General features: G+C 43.7%; 1 protein-coding gene across 3 annotated transcripts in view; it reads right to left on the bottom strand.

Moving 5' to 3' along the window:
• DGKG (diacylglycerol kinase gamma) overlaps positions 1–24,441 on the bottom strand; it is a 226,178-nt gene that overhangs the window by 74,986 nt on the left and 126,751 nt on the right. For all 3 annotated transcript variants that reach the window (XM_004003065.5, XM_042233457.1, XM_004003066.5), the window contains one exon: positions 18,343–18,407. In XM_004003065.5, coding sequence (XP_004003114.1) covers positions 18,343–18,407 — 65 coding nt within the window. The remainder of the gene's footprint in view (positions 1–18,342; positions 18,408–24,441) is intronic.

The following is a 24,441-nucleotide window of genomic DNA, read 5'->3' as shown; positions in this document are numbered from 1 at the left end:
AAAGCAAAGGAGAAAAGGAAAGATATAAGCATCTGAATGCAGAGTTCCAAAGAATAGCAAGGAGAGATAAGAAAGGCTTCCTCAGTGATCAATGCAAAGAAAGAGGAAAAGAACAGAATGGGAAAGACTAGAGATCTCTTCAAGAAAATTAAAGATACCAAGGGAATATTTCATGCAAAGATGGGCTCAATAAAGGACAGAAATGGTATGGACCTAACAGAAGCAGAAGATATTAAGACGAGGTGGCAAGAATACATGGAAGAACTGTACAAAAAACATCTTCACAACCCAGATAATCATGATGGTGTAATCACTCACTTAGAGCCTGACATCCTGGAATGTGAAGTCAAGTGGGTCTTAGAAAGCATCACTATGAACAAAGCTAGTGGAGGTGATGGAGTTCCAGTTGAGCTATTTCAAATCCTGAAAGATGATGCTGTGAAAGTGCTGCACTCAATATGCCAGCAAATTTGGAAAACTCAGCAGTGGCCACAGGACTGGAAAAGGTTGGTTTTCATTCCAATCCCAGAGAAAGGCAATGCCAAAGAATGCTCAAAGTACCGCACAATTGCACTCATCTCACACGCTACTAATGCTCAAAATTCTCCAAGCCAGGCTTCAGCAATACATGAACTGTAAACTTCCAGATGTTCAAGCTGGTTTTAGAAAAGGCAGAGGAACCAGAGATCAAATTGCCAATATCTGCTGGATCATGGAAAAAGCAAGAGAGTTCCAGAAAAACATCCATTTCTGCTTTATTGACTATGTCAAAGCCTTTGACTATGTGGATCATAATAAACTGTGGAAAATTCTTCAAGAGATGGGAATACCAGACCATCCAACCTGCCTCTTGAGAAATCTGTATGCAGATCAGGAAGCAACAGTTAGAACTGGACATGGAACAACAGACTGGTTCCAAATAGGAACAGGAGTCCATCAAGGCTGTATATTGTCACCCTGCTTATTTAACTTATATGCAGAGTACATCATGAGAAACGTGGGGCTGGAAGAAGCACAAGCTGGAATCAAGATTGCCGGGAGAAATATCAATCACCTCAGATATGCAGATGACACCACCCTTATGGCAGAAAGTGAAGAGGAACTAAAAACCCTCTTGATGAAGGTAAAAGAGGAGAGTGAAAAAGTTGGCTTAAAGCTCAACATTCAGAAAACGAAGATCATGGCATCTGGTCCCATCACTTCATGGGGAATAGATGGGGAAACTGTGGAAACAGTGTCAGACTTTATTTCTTGGGGCTCCAAAATCACTGCAGATGGTGATTGCAGCCATGATATTAAAAGACGCTTACTCCTTGGAAGGAAAGTTATGACCAACCTAGATAGCATATTAAAAAGCAGAGATATTACTTTGCCAACAAAGGTCCGTCTAGTCAAGGCTATGGTTTTTCCAGTGGTCATGTGTGGATGTGAGAGTTGGACTATGAAGAAAGCTGAGTGCCGAAGAATTGATGCTTTTGAACTGTGGTGCTGGAGAAGATTCTTGCAAGTCCCTTGGACTGCAAGGAGATCTAACCAGTCCATCCTAAAGGAGACCAGTCCTGGGCGTTCATTGGAAGGACTGATGCTGAGGCTGAAACTCCAATACTTTGGCCACCTCATGTGAAGAGTTGACTGATTGGAAAAGACCCTGATGCTGGGAGGGGTTGGGGGCAGGAGGAGAAGGGGACGACAGAGGGTGAGATGGCTGGATGGCATCACTGAGTGGCATCACTCAGTGGATGGATGATGGCTGGATTATATCACTCATCTATGCACATGAGTTTGGGTGAACTCCGGGAGTTGGTGATGGACAGGGAGGCCTGGCATGCTGCGATTCATGGGGTTGCAAAGAGTCAGACCCGACTGAGTTACTGAACTGATACTAAAGGCTCTACATTATAACACAGAAAAAAATAGATTTAACTTGGAGTTTTCTAACGATTGAGCTCCTGTCTTCCTGGGAATCTCCTTTTAACATCTCACGGAATGTACTTTAGCCAATGCTAATTTTATAGCTTGAAGAAGACAAGCTTGTAGTGACCTCCATAGACTCTTATCAAACTCATGATGATCTCATTGGCTGTTCTTTCCTTTCTCCAGAAGTGCCAAATCTGTCTCCTTTGGGTACAGTTCCATACTTTAATTTTTTTTTCTCCCCATCAAGGGACTGGGCCTTTAATCTTTATCCCCACGTTATATCTACTTAGTTATCACACTCTTGACTTTGCTTTATGTTCTCTTTGAGCTTCTGAGTGCCTTTTCTTTCTGGATCATTTCTTTTAGGACATCTCAGAACCCCTCATCAATGCAAAGACCCTGGCCTCTGAGGTCTTCTGAGGCCCATTCACTCTCTCCTTTGGGAGGAGACCAAATTACATCTGGAAGACCAATAATTTGTGACCATGATCAAGCATAAAAAAAAAGTACTGGCCCCCATAATGGCCCTCATTTTATATTTTCTGGGCACCAGTGTGATAACTTGGAGGCCCACAGATCTTATGAAGCTTGGAAATCTGACTTGCACAGTGGTTTTTAAAATTGGAAGAATTTTAAAATAAACACCTGGAGCCCAACTCTCTGGAGAAATCAGATCTGTTAATACCGGATTGCTTAATAATGGGTTGCTTTCCAACTTGGCAGCAATTGGCTAGAGCTGAGTACTGGCTACTCTTATCACACAGGGCATATGCTCTCTACCTTACCAGAGTCCTCATCACTCCTTAAAGCCTTACATCCTTGCACCCATTCACATTAACTTGGGTCTCTGCTGGCATTCGGATTTGTGACCCCTCATATGGACCTTTGTTGGAGAAGGCAATGGCACCCCGCTCCAGTACTCTTGCCTGGAGAATCCCATGGACGGAGGAGCCTGGTGGGCTGCCGTCTATGGGGTCGCACAGAGTCGGACACGACTGAAGTGACTTAGCAGCAGCAGCAGCAGCAGCATATGGACCTTTGTAGTTTTCTCCTGGGAATTTTCCTAGAAGCTACTTCAAGAGTATCTCCCACTTTCTTCCCAATCGGATCCTTCCCATCTGAACCCTGGTACCTTTGGTGATGGGTCCTAATGTGCGTCTGGTTTCAAGGGCTGGCCAGCTGCAGCAGAGTAAAAGCTGAAGCTGTTGGAATTTGCAAAGATCATGTGAACAAGAATAAAGTCCACCTTTTCTGGGGAAAAAATATTTTCAGTTGCTCTGTGTTTATAAATCAGGTGCAATCTGGTAGGTTTATTTGATAATCATGGAATACCAAGTAATGAATTTGCCCTTTAACCCTCCAGAAGTAGCTCGCTTTATTTACCACTTTGCACAAATGGATGGTTATTACAAACATTAACATTACACTGAGGAGTCTTGATAATTAAGGGACAAGTTATCCAGTTCTCAAAGCTCTTCTACTTTTCTAACCCATTGACTTATTGTTGGTCATTTAATTTTTCTTTAGTACATTCATCTCTAGTTGGGTGGGGGAGAAGGTTATAAGTACAAATCCTGAACCAGGCCATCAGCTCAAGTCAGAGGGCATCCTGCTTTATTATCTTCACCCAACCTTGTACATGTCTACAGAAATCCTGATGATAAGCAGCCTCCATTATTCTCTCTGCCCAAGTTCCATTACCAGGTGGTACAGAAGACAAAAGGGAGAACCTGATTAATTAGAACACTGTGTTGACAGCTTCAGTAAAAGTTTCACTAAGACTAACACTTTTGGGGTTTTCATTTATCCATGACATTCCTACCACCTCTTGCCCTCTGGTAACCCAAAGCTGGAGATTACAGGCACACTTTCAGCTCCTTGAGTTCAAAGGCAAGATAGAGTACTTGGCTTGATTGGCATTTTGGAATGCTCTCCAAAAAGGCTCACTTTCAAGATTAAAGGGACTCTTCATTCAAAAGAATAGAAAACATTTTGTTACTAGACAATGAGGAATTTCAATCTAAGTGTAGGTTAAGTAAACACGAATATTCAGCAATTATGTAAGTCTCTGATGCTTTGGCAATTTGAGGGTATAAGTGCACTCTTGGAACGAGGAGAGCCCCTCATTCACTGGAGAGCATTAGAAGATTGGGAAAATGCTTTCTTGTAAAATGTGAAGTAGTAAGGCCAAAAAAAGTTAAAAAAACAAAACAAAACAGTCCTACAATCTTCAAAGTAGAGATCTATAATCTTCAAAGTAGAGCCCTGAAGACCTCTCTCAGGAGATGTTTATAGAAGGGATACTTATACTGGGAAGGGGGTTAAAACAACCTAAAATCCAGTCTGAAGCTAAGAGTCTATATACAATGTTATAATAGTTAAGGATCACAACAGTATGCACTTAACTGAGAGATTCTGCGGGGTACTCACATATAAACTGCTGAATGTTCTCCTTACAAATTCCTGTAGTAGCCAAAAGCATCATACCAGCACCCAAGATATTTTAAATCTATTTATTTATTCCAAATCTCACGAGCATCTTGTGAGATCATTGTAATTTCCATTTACACCCCAGAAAATTAGGAATCAGAGAAGTGACTAATTCACAAGGGATTAACATCTACATTTCACATAAGGGTGACACAGCCTGAGATATGGAGTTGTAAAGCCATTTGCCCAGGGTTTCTTGACAGATAATTCACTTATTTCACTAAAGAGAGTTACTGAGTTTCCTGATTAGTATAGCAAAAAGCTGCTTTCAGAAATTCCTTTGTCCAAGTAATAAATGCAGTAAAATTTTCTTGAATAAATGTTGATTTAAATGAAGAATTAAAATTAATCACTCAAATCTTTCTTGAATATATATTACTCTTCAACCTTGTTTTTCAAACTCTAATAAAACATGTGCAAGTATGAAGAGTTTAAGGAAAATATATCGAAAGGAACATGCTAATCTCATCAGTTCTAAACATAAAGATGTACTGTGTATCACAGAAATGTCCCTATGTAAAAGGACAGTAATTCTCTAACATTTTAATTAGTAAAGTACAATAGAATGTTAATAAGATATTCTTTTCTCTGTAGCTAAAAACAAACAATAAAACACGTTATGCTAAGTTTAAAAGCCACCTAAATCAACTTCTGAAATTGTAGTGGTAGGAAATAGAGACTGACTTACGGAATTAATTTTTTTTCCGAAATGGATTTCTACTTCCACAACCAAAGAGCACACATCAAGGTTCAGGGTCTACAAGATTGTTTTCCATAGTTTTTCTGGTCCTGTGTGCTGTGCGTGCTTAGTCACTGAGTTGTGTCCGACTCTTTTTGACCCCATGGTCTGTAGCCTGCCAGGCTCCAGGGTGATTCTCCAGGAAAGAATACTGGGGTGGGTTGTCATGCCCTCCTCCAGGAGATCTTCTCAATCCAGGGGTCGAACCATGTCTCCCATGCTGCAGGTGGATTCTTTACTGTCTGAGACACCAGGGAAGCCCAAGAATGCTGGAGTGGGTAGTCTATCCCTTCTCCAGGGGAATTGCCCTGATATGTGCTAACTCCCCAGGTGAGCAGAGCTGCTGCTGCTGCTGCTGCTAAGCCAGTTCAGTCATGTCCAAATTTGTGACCCCATAGACCATAGCCTGCCAGGCTCCTCTGTCCATGATATTTTTCCTGGCAAGGTAATAGGAAGGGTTACCATTTCCTCCTCCAGGAGATCTTCCTGACCCAGGGATTGAACCTGCATCTCCTGTGTGCACAGCAGGCAGACTGTTTATGCCTGAGCCACCAGGGAAGCCTGTGAGCAGAGCTGGTTCCCCTTATTTCCATCCTGTTCTTTCGGTTTCCTCCTGGGGTTACCTCTCCTCCTTTCTCCTCAGGTATCTGTCTGATCTAATAGCCTGTGCTAGGCTAACCCTTCAGCAAGGCTCAGCATGTAAATGTTTCCGAAGCCCTGACATTTTGGCTCGGGAAATACTGGAAAGAATAATTTATTCCTTCATTGATATTTTCAAAAAGCATTTGTTGACTCATCCACTCACTCACCTATAGGATAAAGTACAAACTCCTGGGCAGAGCACTGAGATCCTGCCATAACAGCCTCCCTCCTGCCCTCCCACCTGCCCTCAGAGCCACTCTCCTTTCCTCTCATGTCTTGTCTTCTTACACTCCTGCCCTTTTCCCAGCCTGCTTCCTGACTCCTTGTAGGCACCCAGCTCCTGTCCTTGTAAATTCCGATTTCTCTCTCAAGCTCACACTCAAATGTAACCTTCTTTGTGTGTATGTGTGTGTGAAGTCACTTCAGCTGTGTCTGACTCTTTGTGACCCCATGGATGGTAGCCCACCAGGCTCCTCTGTCCTTGGGGATTCTCCAGGCGGGAATACTGGAGTGGGGTGCCATGCCCTCCTCCAGGGGATCTGCCTGATCTAGGGACTGAACCCATGTCTGTCTCCTGCATTGACAGGCAGGTTCTTTATCACTATTGCCACATGGGAAGTAATAACTTTCTGAAGTCTAACCACACTTTCTCAGTTAGGTCTTTGCACTCGTTATTCATGTCCCCTTGTTAAAGTGAAGCTCAACCATATTATATTGTGTTTCCAACCTTTGTGAGGGTTTGAGGGAGGGTTGGTACTGGGAGTTAAATTGTGTTCTCCAGGAAGACTTGTTGAAGTCCTGGCCCCCAGTGCCTCAGCATATGACCTTATACGATCTTTGACGTTCTAGATGTCAAGTTAAGAGGAGCTGTATTGGATTAGGGTGGACCACATCCAGTGACTGGTGTCCTTAAGAGGGAAATGTGGACAGAGAGACACAGACACACAGGGAAAACATCAGGTGAAGACAGGCAGAGATTGGAGTGGGGCAGCTACAAGTCAAGAAATACCAAGACTCGCTGGCAACCACAAGAAGCAAGAGAAGAGGCATGAAGCAGATTCTTCCTCAGAGCCTGGGAAGGAACCCACATTGCCAACATCTTGATTTCAGACTTCCAGCCTCCAAAGCTGTGAGAGAGAAAGTTCTGTTGCTTTAGGCTACCAGGTTTGCGGTACTCTGTCACAGCACCCTTAGGAAACAAATACAGTTGCTAAGAGCCTCTGAATGCGCTCATCTTTCCAACTAGATCCACAGACTCTGGTAGGTAGGGGCTGTGGTAACCTCTCTTTGCTTTCGGCCCCAGCATCATGCTACTAGACAGATGTTCAACACGTTTTGGCTGAATGAGGGCACATGCTCAGCACCACCTTTCTGGTTTTAAGTCAGTGGATCCCCAAAGAGTTCAGACCCCGCTCTGAGGGAGGAAGCTTGTGAACAAGGCAGAGAGCATTTGTGCCAAAATGAGGACTTATAAAAAATGAAGAGGAAAAAAAAATCAAAGTAGGAAAAATATGTGTCAAAAACCTTGTAGAGGACTTCCCTGGTGGCTCCGTGGATAAGAATCCAGCTGCCAATACCGCGGACACAGGTTTTATCCCTGGTCCGGGAAGATCCCGCATGCCGCTGAACAACTAAGTCCCCTGTGCCACAACTACTAAGCCTGAGCACTAGAGACCATGCTCCACAAGAAGAGCCACTTCAATGAAAAGCCTGTGCACCGCAAGAACTAGGCAAAGCCCTTTCACAGCGACAAACACCCAGCACAGCCATAGATAAATTAATGACTGTTAAAACCTTATAGATGGATTCTAAGAAAAGGCAGAGGCCAGGACTCGGGGTGGACAGGGCAGGACTATTGTAGAGTGCATTTTGAGACAATAAGTGACGATTAGATTCCAGAGGAGATATTATCCTAGACTAAGGAGTTAAGGGCACATGTGGGCAAGGTGAGAGTAACAGCAACCAAGCACTAAGGCTAGACTGGTGTTTGGGAAGGAGAACTGTATAAAGGGCCCTGAAGGTAAAGCAGATGCATTGAAATTCTATAAAATGGGATGCTGGTTGTGGCAGCAGGTTCTCATGGGGCAGAAACAGGACAAAAACCATGAGCAGCTCCAGGTAGGGTGGGCCTGAGAGGGAAGAGCATCAGCATGGGCCAGTGGGCTACTGAGGACGTGCTGAGGAAGAGCCAGCATGGGGTCCAAGAAGGAACTGAGGAATAAAGTGGGTGAGAGGTCGCTTGGGGACCACCCATCATGGTGAAGTGGGAAGCAGAGGGTCCCATTTGGTAGCACAATGACTCACTCCTGGGCTCAGAGAAGATGCTGCGCTTGTCAGGCCAGAGGAATGAGGCTGCCTTCTGTTTTTAGAAACTTCTGCAAGACATTCCACAATACTTCCCTTGATAACTCACTTTAGCCTTTAATATGTCTCCAAGTCAGGAGATTCTTCCTCCCGTTCCAAAGGCGATTCTTCACTTTATAAGCACATGCTTCCCCCTCGCATTCTTTCCAGAGCTGGGATGAAGAGTTAAGAGGTGTGGTCACTATTTCCTGGTGTGAATCCTTCTCACTCTACTCCCAACACATTCTCTGATTTTCCTCTCCAGGAAAAATAATTTTTTAAAAAAGTTTTCTCATAGGTTCTTTTAACCGTCTCTGTGACTCTTCTTTTGTCTCTTTCCTAAGTGCTTCTTTGTCTTGGGGCACCAAACTGGGCATTCAGGGAGGCAGGAAGTGTAGCAGGCTGAGGGGAAGCTGTAGAGTCAGACAGACTAGATGTGAACAGCCACTCCCCTAACTAGTTGTACGCTCCTAAACTGCATAATCTCTGTGAGCCTCAATGTTCTCCTCTGTAAAATGGAGCAATAATACTTATGGCTACTTGGATAGCTGTGCCAGTTAAAACTAATATACATGAAATTCTTTTTTTTTAACCTGAAATTCTTGAAAGCATTCAACAAATGATGGCTCCTATTGTTAGTATGAGTTGGAGCAATGCTGATTATATTGGGCTTACTACTTTTATAAGCACTTCAATATACCCTGAGAGTCACACATGCTTAGAAAACTATACCACTGCAGAGTCCAGATGGCAGTTTTTGCTACATCTGATGGCCACATAAAACACAAACTAGTCTCTTTCAGATAGAGCAAAACTATGTACAATACTGGGAACTGTGTTAAGATAATTATATCCTTTTTATTTGATCTCCATGAAGTAGAACTCCATAACATATCAAGTAGCTATTTCATTTGCAAAGAGACTTGAATAATAACATCTTTAAAACTTTCACATTAACTGAACAAAATCATTGGAATTTTTTTAATTGGAAGAGAATAATAAAACTCCCACTGCAGATAAACTTACTCCAATCAGTTCTTTTATATCATTTTTCTTTCATAACCTATAAGTGCTACTGGGTTAATAATGTTTTAACTCAGTGTATACCAGTGAGCTTAATTAAATTGTGTGGCAAAGTGTTGAAGGAAAATACATTAAAATGCTAATAATGTTTTTTTGGGGAAGGGGACAATATGATTTACTTTTCTACAATACGCCTTTACTTGTATAAGGAAAAGTTGTTTAAAAAACAGTACATACAACTTTATAAGGACATATTCTAATTATTTTAAAATACATATATGTATACATATATACATAATTATTTTAAAATACAAAGTAAACCTGCCGGAATGCACCAAAATAGCAATATTATGTTTTTGAGTGATGGGAATATGAGTGATTGGCTTTTTCATACTTTAACTTTTCTGAACTTTACAAATTATTTATGATTTTGAAATAAACTATGATCTCATACTATATATTATTAAATTATATAATGACATGCATTGTTATTTTATTGAAAATATTTTGTCAAGATAAATGAAGAAAAAAATGCCGTGTGTTTTTGATGACTCATACCCTATGACCAATAAATATTTACCATTCCTCTTAGAGAATCTCCAAATCTCAGAGTTTTAAGGGCTTTACTGAGTCATTTAACATGACTATTACCTGATGTGGGCTCTGTCTTTGTAATAAGAAGAATGTTAATAATAATAGCTGGCATTGATGGGCCACACCTCTGTAGTAAGCATTTTAAATGCACTGTTTCACTAGACCTTCAAAATAATGCTATGAGGTAAGCCACTTGTGGTGGGTGGAATAATGTCCTAAATCCATGTTCTAATCCCTGGACCCTGTGAATATGAATATGTTAGGTTATATGGCAAAAGGCAATTGAGGTTGCAGCTGGAATTTAAACTGGTAGTCAGTCAGCTGACCCTGAAGGGGAAGATTATCCTGGGTTATTGGAGTCAATCCAAAGAAATCACAAGAACCCTTTTAAGTGGAAGAGGGAGGCAGAAGAGAGATTGTCAGAGGGATTCGCTGTGACAAAGACTTGACTGGCCTTTGCCACCAGGGAAGCCCAGTTCGCTCAGACGGTAAAGAATCTGCCTGCAATGCAGGAGATCTGGGTTCTATCCCTGGGTCAGGAAGATCACCTGGAGAAGGAAGTGGCTACCCACCCCAATATTCTTGCCTGGAGAATTTGAAGAATTGTTGCCTGCACTTGTGGGTGGCCCTCGTTGGTGGAATTGATGTCCTTATATGGGGCTCAAATCGGTTTACCCAGTCACTTTCCCCATTGATTTATCATTCAAAACAACCTAATTCCTCCTATATGAGAAGCACTTTTAAAATATTTGAGGCCAATAATCACTTTCCCCTAGGTCTTCTCTTCTTTTGGTGAAATAATCCCCTCTTCGGCCCTTCCTTATAAGACATGGTTTCAGATTCCAGTATTTTTCTGACCTCTTCCTTCTGGAAAGCATCCAGACTATCAACACCCATTTGAGGACCTGGCCAGTTCCTACCTTACTCTGAATTTTTGTACTTTGATTTTCTTCCAAGAGGTTATCATGTTGACCATAACCCTTCTGAACTTCACTATATACTGTGTCTTGTGCTCTTTGATGGAAATATTTCTAGAGAGGAATCAACAAATAAGTACTGATAACTTTTGGATTATCTGGCCTATAGACTTGAAAACAGCTGGCTTTCAAGTTCCTTTCTGGTATTATCACAAACTGATTCTACTCTTTGTTGACATGAATCATACCTTTTTTTTTTTTTTTGTTTTAGTCTGGAAGGGGCTAGAGGGAAAGGCCTGTTAAGCTACAGCAAGGAAATGTTCTGATGAACAAGCAACTTTGTAAGAAGTCTTGAGATATCATAGGCTGCTTGTGTGTACCAGTCTGAGAAGTTGTGCTGTCCATTACAACGTGGACTGGGGAGCCAGGGGGAAAATGGAAATGTTAAAAGAGTCCGTATAGTTTCATCATATCATTTAGAATATTCTGAATCTTTACAGCAGAGACCTGCACACAAAGATTAATCACAGCCTCCTAAAATCTCTGACCATCCACAGCTTTAAATGATCTGTGTTGCTGTTCCCTCGTTTCTGCAAATAATCAAGGGCTGACTGTAAACAAACAAGGCAGCCAAAAAAACCCTGGTCTTGAGCAGTTGCGTAATGATGAAGGCCTGGTGGAAAAAACACGAACCCATATTTCATTCATTTCACTGCTGTGTCTCTGTTGAGGTGGGGTGAAGAGGGTGGGGGATAAAACATTTTTGTGGGCCAGTATAGAAACATTCAACTAATTAAATAAGTGGGTCTGTCAGACTTGACTTGAAGACTTGAAAGTACTTGAACACAAAGCATAAGGTTTGCATTTCCTTTATAAATACCTACAGGAGTAAGAATAAAAACAGAAAATGCCATAATCAGCTTCATTTGGGAGTTTTCTGAATCCGACATGTTTGACAAAAAAAAAAAAATCATTTGATATATTGAGGGAAACTGGTGTAGACAGTTTGGCCCTCTGAATACCTAGGGCAGGTTTTCTTGGGCTCCTGAGTATTAGATAAGGAGATGCAAACCCAATTCAGGCACAGAATATAAACATTTTATTCCTGATGTATCTGCTGCTGTTATACATTGATGCTTTGGAAAAGTCAAACATCTGGGCTGTAACACTGGGCTGCTTCACAGGGCTCCTGGAAAGAATAGCTTAGGCCAGTTTCATTTTTCTAGATGAAAAAGAATATCTTAAGTAAATGGAGATAAGCTTATGTTTGTGACTGCAGACAATGCTATAAGTATTCAAGAGAGGAGGCCTCTTTCCTTCCAGAATTGCGTGACTTGAGCTTTGCTGGCTTCTATTCTGCCTCCCACTGAACATCTCTGGGCTCATCTAAAGTGGGAGAAGAGATGCTCAGTGGGAGAGGCAAGAGCGAGCATCAACGAAGGAAGGGGAGTCACACCTCCAGTGTCTGTCCACCGTGGGTCACCCACCTACCCTGCAGTCGTGCGCTCCATGGCCCCAGCTGGTAAGCCCAAAGTTCCCATGGAGACCAAGGCACCTGTCCTGTAACCACCCCCACCGCCTTTTCACTCCCTTCTATTTCCTCCTGTTACCATTCCTCAGCAGTTGGTGATCACTATCTTGATCTTGCTGGTAGCCTGAACTCGGCATCTGGACTTACAATCTATGGCCTTCAGACCCCAAACCTCTGCCTCTTAGACACCCATGGAGCCAATAAAGGGACTTTTTTTCTATAGCTCCAATCTGTAGAATTCAATCCTGGTTAATTGGTGCCATCCTTCCATCCTCTGGGGCTTCCCTGGTAGCTCAGATGGTAAAGAATCCGTCTGCAATGCAGGAGACCTGGGTTTGATCCCTGGCTCCAATCCCTGGGTCAGGAAGATCCCCTAGAGAAAGGAATGGATACCTACTCCAGTGTTCTTGCCTGGAGAATTCCACAGGCAGAGGAGCCTGGCAGACTACAGTCTACGTGGTTGCAAAGAATCAGACACTGAGCGACTAACACTTTTGCTTTTTTTTCCTATCCCCCAAGAGAAGATCTGGACAGATTCAATATATCACAGCTGGAGTCTCCTCCAACTTTTAGGTGTCCTCTAACTTTTCAGTCCAAGGGCCATGTCAGTGAGGCAAAGACTCTAGAATTGCATCCCACTTGCCACTCCATCAGAAAAGCCTTTTATTATCAATGCTTTATTGTCAAGTTTAAGGAAATGCTTTCCTCATGCTTGTCATTCAATAATATTCAACAACAAATATTTACTAAGGACCTACTATGTGTCAGGCACTTATGCATTAACTCATTAAGCACTTTTAGCAACCTTGTAAGATTCAGTAGGAAGCAAAGGATTAAAGAGATTAAGTAACTTGCCCAAGGTCACATAGCTAGTAAGTGGCAGAGCCAAGTTCTGATGCCAACTTGGGCTATACCCTGCTGCCTCATTCTATAAATAACTATTAAGGGATTAGTTATTTGTGAGATGTATTTCCAACCTCTTAAGGACTCAGGCTTCGTTAGAGCTTCTGGGGAACCCCTCATCAGCTACTCCTGGTTCTAAGAAAGTGAACATTCCTGAGCCTGTTCACGACCCAAGGGCTTTTGAGAAAGATGGTCAGCTTCTGGTAGGAATGAAGCATTGTTTTCGGTCCCTTTCCTAACAGGAAATATCTTGCTTCAGCTTAAACCGCTGAGGGACATATTCAAGTGGATGGCACTCAGCAGGCTTGGAATAACACATTCTTCAAGTGCTCTGAGTTTCTGACCAACAGTGAAAGAACTCCATAGCTCGACTTCTCTTCCTGGATACTCACTGACAGTGACATTGGAATTAGGTACTTATTCCAATTAGGAACCTCCATCTGTTCCATACAAACACAACGCTTCACAGAGAATTACTCCAGAAACTTCAAGGTCTGCTGGCTCTTGAACACCTGGAAGACACAGCTGGCATCTTTGGCTCATCTGCTAGTACTAACTGCTGCCTGTGTGAGGGACTGAGGATCCTTCCTCCTCCTCCCCTGATTGGAGCCCTGTTTCCTCCACTCTTTTACCTACCTTTATTGCTAACCCCCTTTCTGTGAGCCCTGGCAAATGTGTCTTTGCATCTTAATCTACTCTCTCCTTGTTGTTGACAGAGGAGCCTTGTAGGCTACAGTCCATGGGGTTGCAAAGAGTTGGACACAACTGAGCGGCTAACATAACTTCTTGCCAGGGCCAGCTCATGAATATGAGTTCTGTATAGTCACATGGGGCCTCATATGAGGAGGGCCTTGCGCTTGGTTTAACTCTGCTGTCACTGACTTGAAATTCTTAATGATTTTTGAACAAGGGACCCACACTTCCACTTCGCACTCGGCCACACAATCACGTAGTCAGTCCTACTCCTTGCTGTGGACACTGACAGTGGGGGAAGAGTCCTACCACACAACATAAGCATGGTGGGGTAACCCTACCACACAACATAGGCATGGTGGGGTCACTGCAGTCCTCCTTCAGAACTCAGTGGCCTTTCCCCCACAGAGACCATTCATAAAGGCGGATCAAGCTGATAATAGCTCTACCTTCATTAGCCTCAATTTCTTCATCTCTAAAATGGAGCAGCAGCACTTGCCCTTGAATGTCATTGTGAGCACTGGGTGGGATCATGTATAAAGTACCCATCAGAGTGTTTGACATACAACTGGCATTTGCTAGATGCAATCCATGGAAGGTAACAGGTGCAGGAAACAAGAGATTGAACTCTGGAGTTAGAAGCTAGCTCAAATCTTATCATCCCCACTGCTTAAACAAGATGTATGATATGGGCCAGGTGACTTAGCTTCTCTCAGCCTCAGTTCCATTATCTGCAAAATTGGAATGTTAGTATTTACCTTGTAGGGCAGTTTTGGGATTCAAATATTCTAATGAATTTAAAATATCTATTTTACCACCTGGCATGTAGCAGGAGCTCGAAATATAACAGTTCTTAGTTTGGTTTCCTTTTAATATCATTTCTGTACTCTACACAATTCATTTATAAGTGATGTTGGGATACAACCATTAACAAGTGTCTTATTCAATACAACTTCCTATACACTCTATGACCTATAACATATAGCCTCCCTGTATGTGAAAATCATTTGGTAAAAAAAAATGTGAGGCCTGTATTTCCTTCTTTGCTAGACTATGAATTCCTTGAAGGCAGGAACCAAGTCTTATTTACCCTTTTATCCTAGAACACCTTCTAACACATATAATCCCAAGAGAATTAAATCTCTCTTTTGTTGTTCATGCCAACAATGAGATGATAAATTTCATAATATTCCTAAGTCAGCAATTAATAATTAGCCTGTTAATGATTAGGAAGTAGCACACGTGCATGCTAAGTCGTTTCAGCAGTGTCTGACTCTTTGCAGCCCTATGCACTAGAGACTGCCAGGCTCCTCTGTCCATGGGATTCTTCATGCAAGAATACTAGAGTAGGTTGCCATGCCCTTCTCCAGAGGATCTTTCTGACCCAGGGATCAAACCCGTGTCTCTTACATCTCCTACTCCGGCAGGCAGGCTCTTTACCACTAGCACCACCTGGGAAGCCCTAGGAAGTAGGAGCTCCAAATAGTCCCATCTTTGCCATTAAAGGCCTTCTAATCCTTGTCCATCACATCTGGCTCATCACCCAGCATCCTTGGGTCTGGTTCTTGCTTCATTAATAAAGCGATTCCACTGGGAACATAACTTAGTTTTGTGTAACCAACTACCTTCCCTGGCAACAACCTGCGTCCAGAGGCCACTGGGGAAAGAATTTCATGAAATCCCAATAGTTGAGTCATAATTTGATACCTCTTCAAAGAGGGCTCAGAACTGTGACTTAAACCACTGAAGGGTAATGGGTCTCTTCAAGAACCTTCTGATAGTTAATGGACATTCTCTCAAGAAAAATATATTCAATATCTTACATACAGTTTCAAGGTGCCTGCAGAACTCCCGCAGCCCTTGTACCTAGGTTAGCAATTCTTGTTAAAATAGCCCAGAAAACTGAAGAGCAATGCAAAAGATTCAGTTTTTCTGATAAACTCTAGCCCTGACAAGTCACATTCCCTTGTTCAAAACAGAACAGAACAAAACAGTTACAACTCCCTAGATTTAACCTCAGAGTTATCCCTGAGGGCCTAGTCCTAGGTATTAACAGTAAGGGCATCCAGCCAAGCAGTTACTACTCTTTGGAAAACCTAAGTTCAGCTGAATAAAACGAAGCTGTGTTTGATAATATCGTTTACATTTCCAAATCCCGGGTATCAAGCTTTCTTCCTATCCCTTGCGGCCCTCCCTAAATTTAGCCGCTGGTGTAATGGGGTAACCATGGCAACAACCACCTGCCTATTTAAAACCATCTCCAAAGCTAAATAAGGAAGCCTGGAAAAAATGGCTGCTCGTCTGCCTCTCCATGGACAAATTGGGCATTCCTGGACATTTTCAATAGGAGTAAGCAGGCAGGGTAGAAGCAGCATGGACTCAAGTTTTTAACAGGAAGTGTTCTGAGACCTTGTGAAATAGGGTCTACCTTGAAGCCACTATGTTTGCACTTATTAGCAGGCACCTGGACTTATACGAAAATCTCCAAGATTGTCTTTCTAGATGATCGCACTACCCTTGACCTCAACCAGGTGAAGGGTGAGGTGCACACCTCACTGCAAAGGAGAGTCTTGCCGATAGAAACTGGGAAGTGGGGAGGACAAACGTTCATTCAGACCAGTGAGATTGTTCATACTCTGCGCTGAAATGCACAGCCACAACTTTCTCCTGACAGAGGTATCTTTCTAACTATACCTGATCATGTGGATAACTGATGATTGCTTTTTATGTCATATGTTCACCTGTCTATTGATTTTTGGATAATGGAGAAATTCTTCCCGCCTTCTGCTTCCTTGCTGTCTACAGAGGCTTTGCTTCTTTCCATGAAAGGAGACCACCCAACAGGCCACACCGAAGAGCTTTCTTTCCCCCAGGCAGGCTGTTTTCCACTGCTCATATGGATGTTTTTGTACATTTGGTTCCTTCTCCCTGGGTTGCCCTTCTTTTCCCTGTCAACCTGAAAAGCAATACTTAACTTGTTTTGTGTCTTGGCCCAGGCAGCTCTCTAGTTGGAAGACCCTCCACATCAAATTCCATGCCCCTGCTTTGTGGATTCATATCGCCTAAAACAAATCACTGTGCACCTCTGTATTCTAGTCCTCCATGCCTGGACTGTGAGCCTCCTACACACAGCTATCCAAAACACCTATACAGCAGTGCCTGGTGCTGTGTTCAAAAGATAGATTCACTGAACGAACGAATGAATGAACAGAACCCCCGCGGATTTCACAAACATTTGGCATCTTAAGAAACGTGTGCATGAGTATGCATAATGGTATCTGTGTAAAAAGGGGACCTTAAAAGTCTGGAATGGCTGGAAGAGGAGGAGTATTTTTTAAAAAGTGATTTTTTGTGCATGTGTATATATCAGAGGGAAAAAGTTCACAAGAAAAGCATCAGTTGATTTGTAAGTTTGTGACTATTGTAGGAACAGGAGTTGAAAATATACATATTAATAGTATTTTGTGAGTTGACTTGGTGTGTTTGAGAGAGAAAATACAGTCTAATAAGGTTAGCTCAGCTACTATTAGATCCCACAGATCACTCTTCCTGAAGTCGAAGTGGCTTCATTATGTTGAGTTTCTGATCCCTAAAAAGATTTCCGTAATCTTGGTTAAACTCTCAGGCAAGGGGTCAGGGGAAAGAAGAGGAATGAAAATGATAGAGCTCTGAGGAAGTGTATGGGTTTAAACGAAGGTGTGTGGGTAACACTGGACTTCTGCTTGGTGGGCTAAATAAAGTTCCTTAGACTCAATTTGAGCCCCAATCAATACCACTCTCCTTCCCACCTGCTTGAGGGTCCAACCATAAGAAAAGAGAAAGGATGCAAATTAACCAAGAAGAGAAAAAGAAGGGAGAAAGGTAATTGAACCATCCCAGGGGTAGTTCTATGGACCCGCCTGCAGAATGGTATGACTCTGCAAATGATCTGGTTTCCTTTTTTCTATTCCATTTTTGGACCAAGCTTTCGGTGCTTCACAAGGTGCGCGCGGGCTGAGGCTGGGCTCTGGTGGGCTCCCGGCCTCAGCAGGGCCGCTCTCTGCTGCCCTCTGCCGGCAGGGGAGAGAGAAGCGCCGCCATCTCGGCCCCTCAGCCAAGGCCAGAGCTGCCACCCGCGCCCCTTTGTGAGGAAGGGAAGCCGAGGCCTCTGCCCTCTGCCTGCTCCTCCCCCGGGGAATCGAGGGGCTCAGGATGGGGACGCTGTAGGTTTTGAGAAAGCGACCGTACCCCAGAGGGGGAATCCAAGTTAGCCAAGCTCAGACCCCTACTCCCCAAGGCGGAACACCACACCCTCCCTCCTGGCCCCAGGCCCTCCCACTGCAACATCACCCCCTGGCAGGGGACGGGCTGCCAGACCATGGTGGGTTTCTGACATTGTTTTCTTCTTGGAAATGGAAGCCCTCCTTCCGGCAACGTGGCAGGAAAGCCCTGGGCCGCGGAGCTGAGAACATTTTGGAGGTGGAGGCCTGGGACCAGCGGCCGCGTGGGTGGGGCAGGCAGGCAGGCACGCAGGCAGTGCAGTCCCGGCTACCCCCGCAGGGCCCTCTTACCTGCTGTTGAATTTTTCAGGGTGTTTCTCTCTCATCACATGGAACCTGTGTGCAATGGAAGCATCCTGAAAGGGAAAGGGACAGAAAGCAGATTCCTGGTTAGTGGTCCTGACCCTGTGCAATGTGGAAGGAAGGGAAGGGACACACACTTTCATTGAACTTCCCAGATGTCAGGGGGAGACCAGGGAGGCCCCCTGCAGAGGCTGGACACCAGGTCCAAGGTTAGGGGCGCGGGCCCTCATGCCTTTAGAGCTGATGCCAGACGACTCCTCCTAATGCTCACTCTCTACCCTTTCTAGCTCAGGGTGAGTTAAGGGGATGATGCTGCCCTTTGGGGGAGAGGGAGTGTGTCTGAGTCTGTGAGCAGTGAGGATGCAGAAGCCTACATGGGGCTGAATGTGTTTGGAAATGCCTCACCCTATTCACTCTTTAAAGAAATACTTTGTATTCTGGAATATTTTAAGACTCATAAGTAGTTGCAAAAATAGTACAGAGAGTGCCTGTGGCCCTTTCACCCAGCTCCCCCCAATGATAACATCTTATGTAACTATACATGGTCGAAACCAGAAAACTGATGTTGGTAGAGGCTGTTATATATTAACTCTTAGTCATCCATATCAGTAGACAGAATTGGTAGCACTGGATAACAGGCTTAGCAGATAATATATTTAATATATTGGATAACAGGCTTAGCAGATAATTAAAAATATATTTAAACTTCTGGCTTTTGCCTGGTGATTACTCCATGGAAACGACTCTCCCCAAGGTCAGTAAGAGTCTCATTACCACATGCTATGGATACTTTGCTATCCTACTGTTACCACATTCCTTTGCTCTACTTTGGCCACCTGCTCCTCAGTTAGGGTGGCTCTCATGTCACCATGCTTCCGGGCTCTCCATGCTCAGAGCAGAACCCCTCAGCCTTGAATCCATTCTGCAGCCTGCATTCCTTGCCATGGGCTATATCCAGGTGTCTTAGTTGTTACTAGCATGTAGCTGCTGCTGTCTCTACAATGTATCGCTGGAGAACCAACCCTGACCTTCAGACCTAAAACTGAACTCATCTTTCCTCCTCAGATTTGGTCCTCTGCTCTTGTTACTGGTCTCCTTTTCCAGCAGAAGAATGTGTAAAAGCCTCTTCACCGCTCAGGCCTCCTGCCAGCATGTCAGCTGCAGGTGGCGGGTTTTAGAAATAAACAGGCTAATTGAGCTGGGGGCAGGAGGGGTTGGGGTGGGGGTGGGTTGGTGACAGAACAAGGAAGCTGATTCAGATTTGTGCAGGGAAGAGATACAGAAACTCATTTACTGGAATGTGTAACTAAAAGAAATCTTGAAGTCCATACAGTGAGTTTTTAGCTATATCAATTTCATTTCTTGATACGGAAATTCTACAAATTTTCTGGAAAAAAATGTTAAACATCAGAAGGTATAGTTCAATGAAGCAACTTTCTTTCTTTTTTTTTTTTGAGCATGTGCTGTGAGTGGTGAGTAAAGAATACGGGCTAAGGGTGGGGATAGAAAATCCAGAAGCAAGATAGGGGCCAAAGGGGAACTTTCGTAACATTTTTACTTGGCAGAAGAATAAACCCAGTGAGCAGCCCCCTGTTGAAAGGCAGACAGGGCAAGTCAAGGATATGGGTTTATTTTATGGTTGGCTAACACTCTGCTGAAACAATGTCTTGGGAATTTAACATTTACACTCCAGTTACTGATTCATTATTTATTTAAGATACATCAGGAGTTGAAATTGAAGCACCCCTGTGGACAATGGGAGGAGAGGGGCAACATCAGAGGAGGGTGGTGGGGGGCTGGTCTCTGTCCTCTTGGTGGATCCAGCCTGCACAGCTTCTCCAGGCAGGAGCGTTTCCTGCCCTCAGAGTGCGCCCACCTCCCTCCTAGGCAAGTTTTGTGAGCTTGCTGAATAAGATTCATGTGACATCTGTCAAATGCTTCTCTAGAATTCAAGAAACATTCCGTCTACTTGTGTTCCTTTGAAGCACTGATTTTCTTCTGTCAGGGGAAAAAAAAAACCCAGAAGAAAAAGAAAGAAAAGAAAAAAGCAATCACATGTTGCCTGGCACGATTTGTACTTCACTCTCCTCCACCCCCAGTGCTGCTGTGACTGGCTCCTGGCTTTTTAATTCCCTAGGATATGTGCATAGGTCCCTGCCCTCTGTGTCATTCCCATTATCCTTGTTTTTTTTTATAACTAGGTTTTGCAAAGTTTCTTTTTACAAAGACCAGGCTTTGCAATATTACTAGCTAAGCATGTGGTTCTGAATTTGACAGTGTGACCCCATGATAAATACACAAAGTGGTAAGAGGGAGATGAGCAGGTCCACTGTTCAGGTTTGGAAAGGCAATGCTGGTAAAGACTAACCATGTTTCTCTACCTGGGGATTAAGAAGAGAGGCAAGATTCATCTCCATCCTCTGCCGGGCTTCTCTGTGCCAGGCATTAAGCTGGCTGTACTTACATTCAGAGGTGAGTTCATTTAAATTTTAGAAACCAGTGCTATAGTGGTTCCAAACCTTCCCTGTAACACTCACAGCAAAATGAGTCTTCCATTTGGAAGGCTGGGGTGGAGGTGGGATTGCACACTCATGGACATGCCGCACACTCATTTCTGATGGCCTCATTCTCTGGGGTTCTTTCTATGAAGTGTGGGGTAAAAAGGAGATAAAAAGCAGTGTGGACATATGTCTACTCTTTCCTGAACTAAAACTCCCAAGTGCAGAGTTGGACAAAAGAATTTTGTGCCCCTTCCACATATAAGTGGTAATCATTTGGACTCTGAGCTATTTGGATGTCTAAGCCAGTCATGTCCAATAGGAATAAAAGAATTTTTGTAACCACATTAAAAAACTGAAAAGGAACAAATGGAGTTAATTTTAATAATAATAATATATTTCAATGAATATTATTGCTACAATATTAGTTAATATAAAAATTGAGATATTGAAAATTCTTTCATACTACATTTTTGAAATTTGGTGTGCATTTTACATCTCTCAACTTAGAGTAGCCCCATGTCAAGTATACAATAGCCACATGTGGCTAATGGCTACCATATTGGACAATGTAGGTCTAAGTCACTTTGGCAACTTATGGAGATTAAAAAAAACAGAAAGGAGACAATAAAACAGATTATTTGGTATTTGGATTGTTCTGAAGAATTATGGCTGATTGGGAAAGGACAAAGAGTGTAGACCCCTTGTCCAAGACACCTCTCAGTTAGTCCCATTGTTCCTGTAACTTCTTGATTCTCATAGGTGACAGATAAGAAGAACCTGTGGCTGAAGGAACTGAAAAGTTTGCAGGGAAATGATGACTTTCTGATAAATTCCTTAATGGGTTTGCCATTGCGGAAACTTAGCTGGTGAAGTCTAGTAAGTACAGAATATGAGGTGAAAAATGGTACGTGAGTTAGTGTGATGGGCTGTGGCCCGTCCTTGGCCCCTGGGTTCCCCTCGCATCAGAAATAGATTTCATTGACTCAAGGGATTAGCTGTTCACCCATCCTGTTAAGGCTCAGTGAAAGCAGAGCCTTTTCAGTGTTCAGAATTACACATACCCCAGGAATGATTTTTCAGTTCCAAACTTCCTGTCATTGATACCTGGCCATCCTGACATGTCTGCAAATCCAAAAATAAAGAGCAGGGATGAAGAGGCCAGAGAAGTCAGAGGAAGTAGTGTCCTGAATGCCTGGGTTGGAAAATCTCCTGCCAATGGATGTTATCAGATGGAGGGAGTGAGAAGGTCAAGGGTCTTAGCTCTTCACTGGCGGGGAGCTGGGGAGTCTGTGGTGGATGGGAATGTAGAGGCAACGAGGCCCACATCCCTCTCTACATAGGCCAGGAGACCCTGCCCTCGCTACCCCTCCATCTATGAGTGGGCTCTGTTGGCACCAACGGGAGTGTGTGAACTCATCAGAGTGAATTCCCTACTGCCCAGGGACAGCTCAGCGGGGGTCATTGTCACCTCCCTTATAAATGCAGAGCAGCGGACATTTGATATCAGATATTCCAGGTCCTTCAAAAGAGGCGAAGACTTTGCAGTACTCTCTTTGCCAAAGGAGTCTGACTCTAATCGTCTTAAGGAAGTAAAGCCAGGGGGTTGGTTTACATACTGTTTCTCCTCTTACAGAGTTTGGGAAGTCAAATAGGGAGCAAGAGCTTCTGCAAATGTCAGCCCCAGATTCTCTCAGGGTTACATGTTGGCTACTTGTTTTCTCAAGAATTTCCCTTTCCAGCTTTTAAAGAGTGAGCACACAAACCCTGCAAGCATTTTATTGAGAGAAGGCTAAGGTTACACCAGTGAGAGAAAAACAAGCCTGCTTCTTCTCTGATTTGCAATAAAATATTAAACATGGACAAGCTAAAGGTATATGCAAAAAAACCATGAGGAAGATTTTAAGTTCTTCTTCACTTGAAAGATGAGCGGATTGGATTACTGTAGGTCAGCCCGGGTAGATAAATATCTTGACCGCTGAGGGAAATGGAGAATCTTATTCCTATGCTTTTCCTTGGGGGGCGGTTAGTTTGTATTTGTCCTTGTTTCCCTCCCTCCTGCCCATCCCCCCACTCACGTCCTTCTTATTTGTAAGACTATATTAAAAGCACGCTCAGTTTTGGCTCGTGGGATTGGGGCTTGGTTATCTAGCTGAGGGAAGGTTGTCTCTTCCTTTTTGGCGTGATTGTCCATTTGGTCAGCAGTACTAAGTGAACGTCATTTTTTTGCATATGGCGCTTTGTAGAGATGGACAGGGAGGCCTTGGGAATACTGTTGTTTCTGGCAGCCAGAGCTGGGCGTGAGAAGAGAAGACTTGGGGTTGAGGACTCTGCCGGTGGCCAAGGACGTAACCTGCCCTCTAGAAGCTCCCAGGCAGATCACCCAGTCTTGTGGATTGGCTTTCACTTCTGGCCCATTGCCCGCAGCTGCTGGTTTCCCCTCCTTTCTGTCTTTCCTCTCCTGTATCTACTTCAGATCTGGTTTCTGTTCCTGTGAAGAACCACTTCCTCTGACCATCCTTCTCAGTTCTAACGGGTTGTCTTCACTCACTGAGGACTTGATTGGGACCGTCTGCATTAAAATGATCTCAGGGGCTTATTAAAGGTGCACATTTCTAGACTTGCCCAGACCAACTGATTCAGAATATGAATGAGGATCTGTCATGTGGGTGGAATCTGCATTTCTGACCAAGGGTACAGGTAGGGTATGGGTGAGCCATCACACTGTAAATTCTGAGGATGCCCCTCTAATGCTGCTGCATTTGGCAGCATGGAGATGACGGCCTGTGCAGGATCTGCCTGGCTCAGGGCCCACAGCAAGGTGGGCTATGCACACTAGGGATTCCCGGCTTGGGCAGGTCACTATCTGTCTAAGCTACAGTTCCTTCTTGCAAAATGCAAAAGGGGAAAGGCTATACCCTCCAAAGGGACACTGTGCCTGGTATGCATTAGGTACTCACTACATGTCAGCAAGTTATTCTCTGGTTACTACAGGAAAAACGACATGTGTTTCAGTCATACTGTAATGGAGGGAAGCTGCATGCTCCAGAATCCCCCTGGCCTCCAACACCAGACTTGTCAGCCAAGTCTCATTTGCAGGAGCTGAAGGCTGCATGTTCCCCTCGTATGAAGTGGAGCCTGAGCAGGTGGCTCCAAAGGAGGAGCTTTTGAGTCAAAAAGAGGAAGGAGGGGTCTCTTCTGTCTACGACACAGGAGGATGAGCTGGTAGGTCCTAGGCAAAGGTATCTCCCCCTTCTGAGGAGGGTGCAGGGGAGCTGAGGAGATCAACCAGATCAGGGCAGCTGAGACCCCGAATATTCTCACCAGCACCTCTATCCTTTCAGAGCCCATTCACGGGTTGAGCAATGCTTCTCGCTTTTGTTTTAGTTAACAGAAAAAGAGTTGGGGACTGGGAGTCAGAGAATGAAAGCAAATCCCTTACTCTGATCCTCTATTTCCTCACTCACCAAACGGAGGGAATACTGCCCTCCACTGTAACCATAAGAACCAAGAAAATATCTGTAAATATGGTAAGTTTTAAATCCCATAAATATAAGGGATTATTAGTCTTCCTTTTTGCTTCCATGGC

This window comes from Ovis aries, chromosome 1, assembly GCF_016772045.2.
Source record: "Ovis aries strain OAR_USU_Benz2616 breed Rambouillet chromosome 1, ARS-UI_Ramb_v3.0, whole genome shotgun sequence".
Taxonomy (NCBI): Eukaryota; Metazoa; Chordata; class Mammalia; order Artiodactyla; family Bovidae; genus Ovis; species Ovis aries.
Note: the sequence above shows the minus strand (reverse complement) of the source record. Positions and strands in the feature narration are given on the sequence as shown.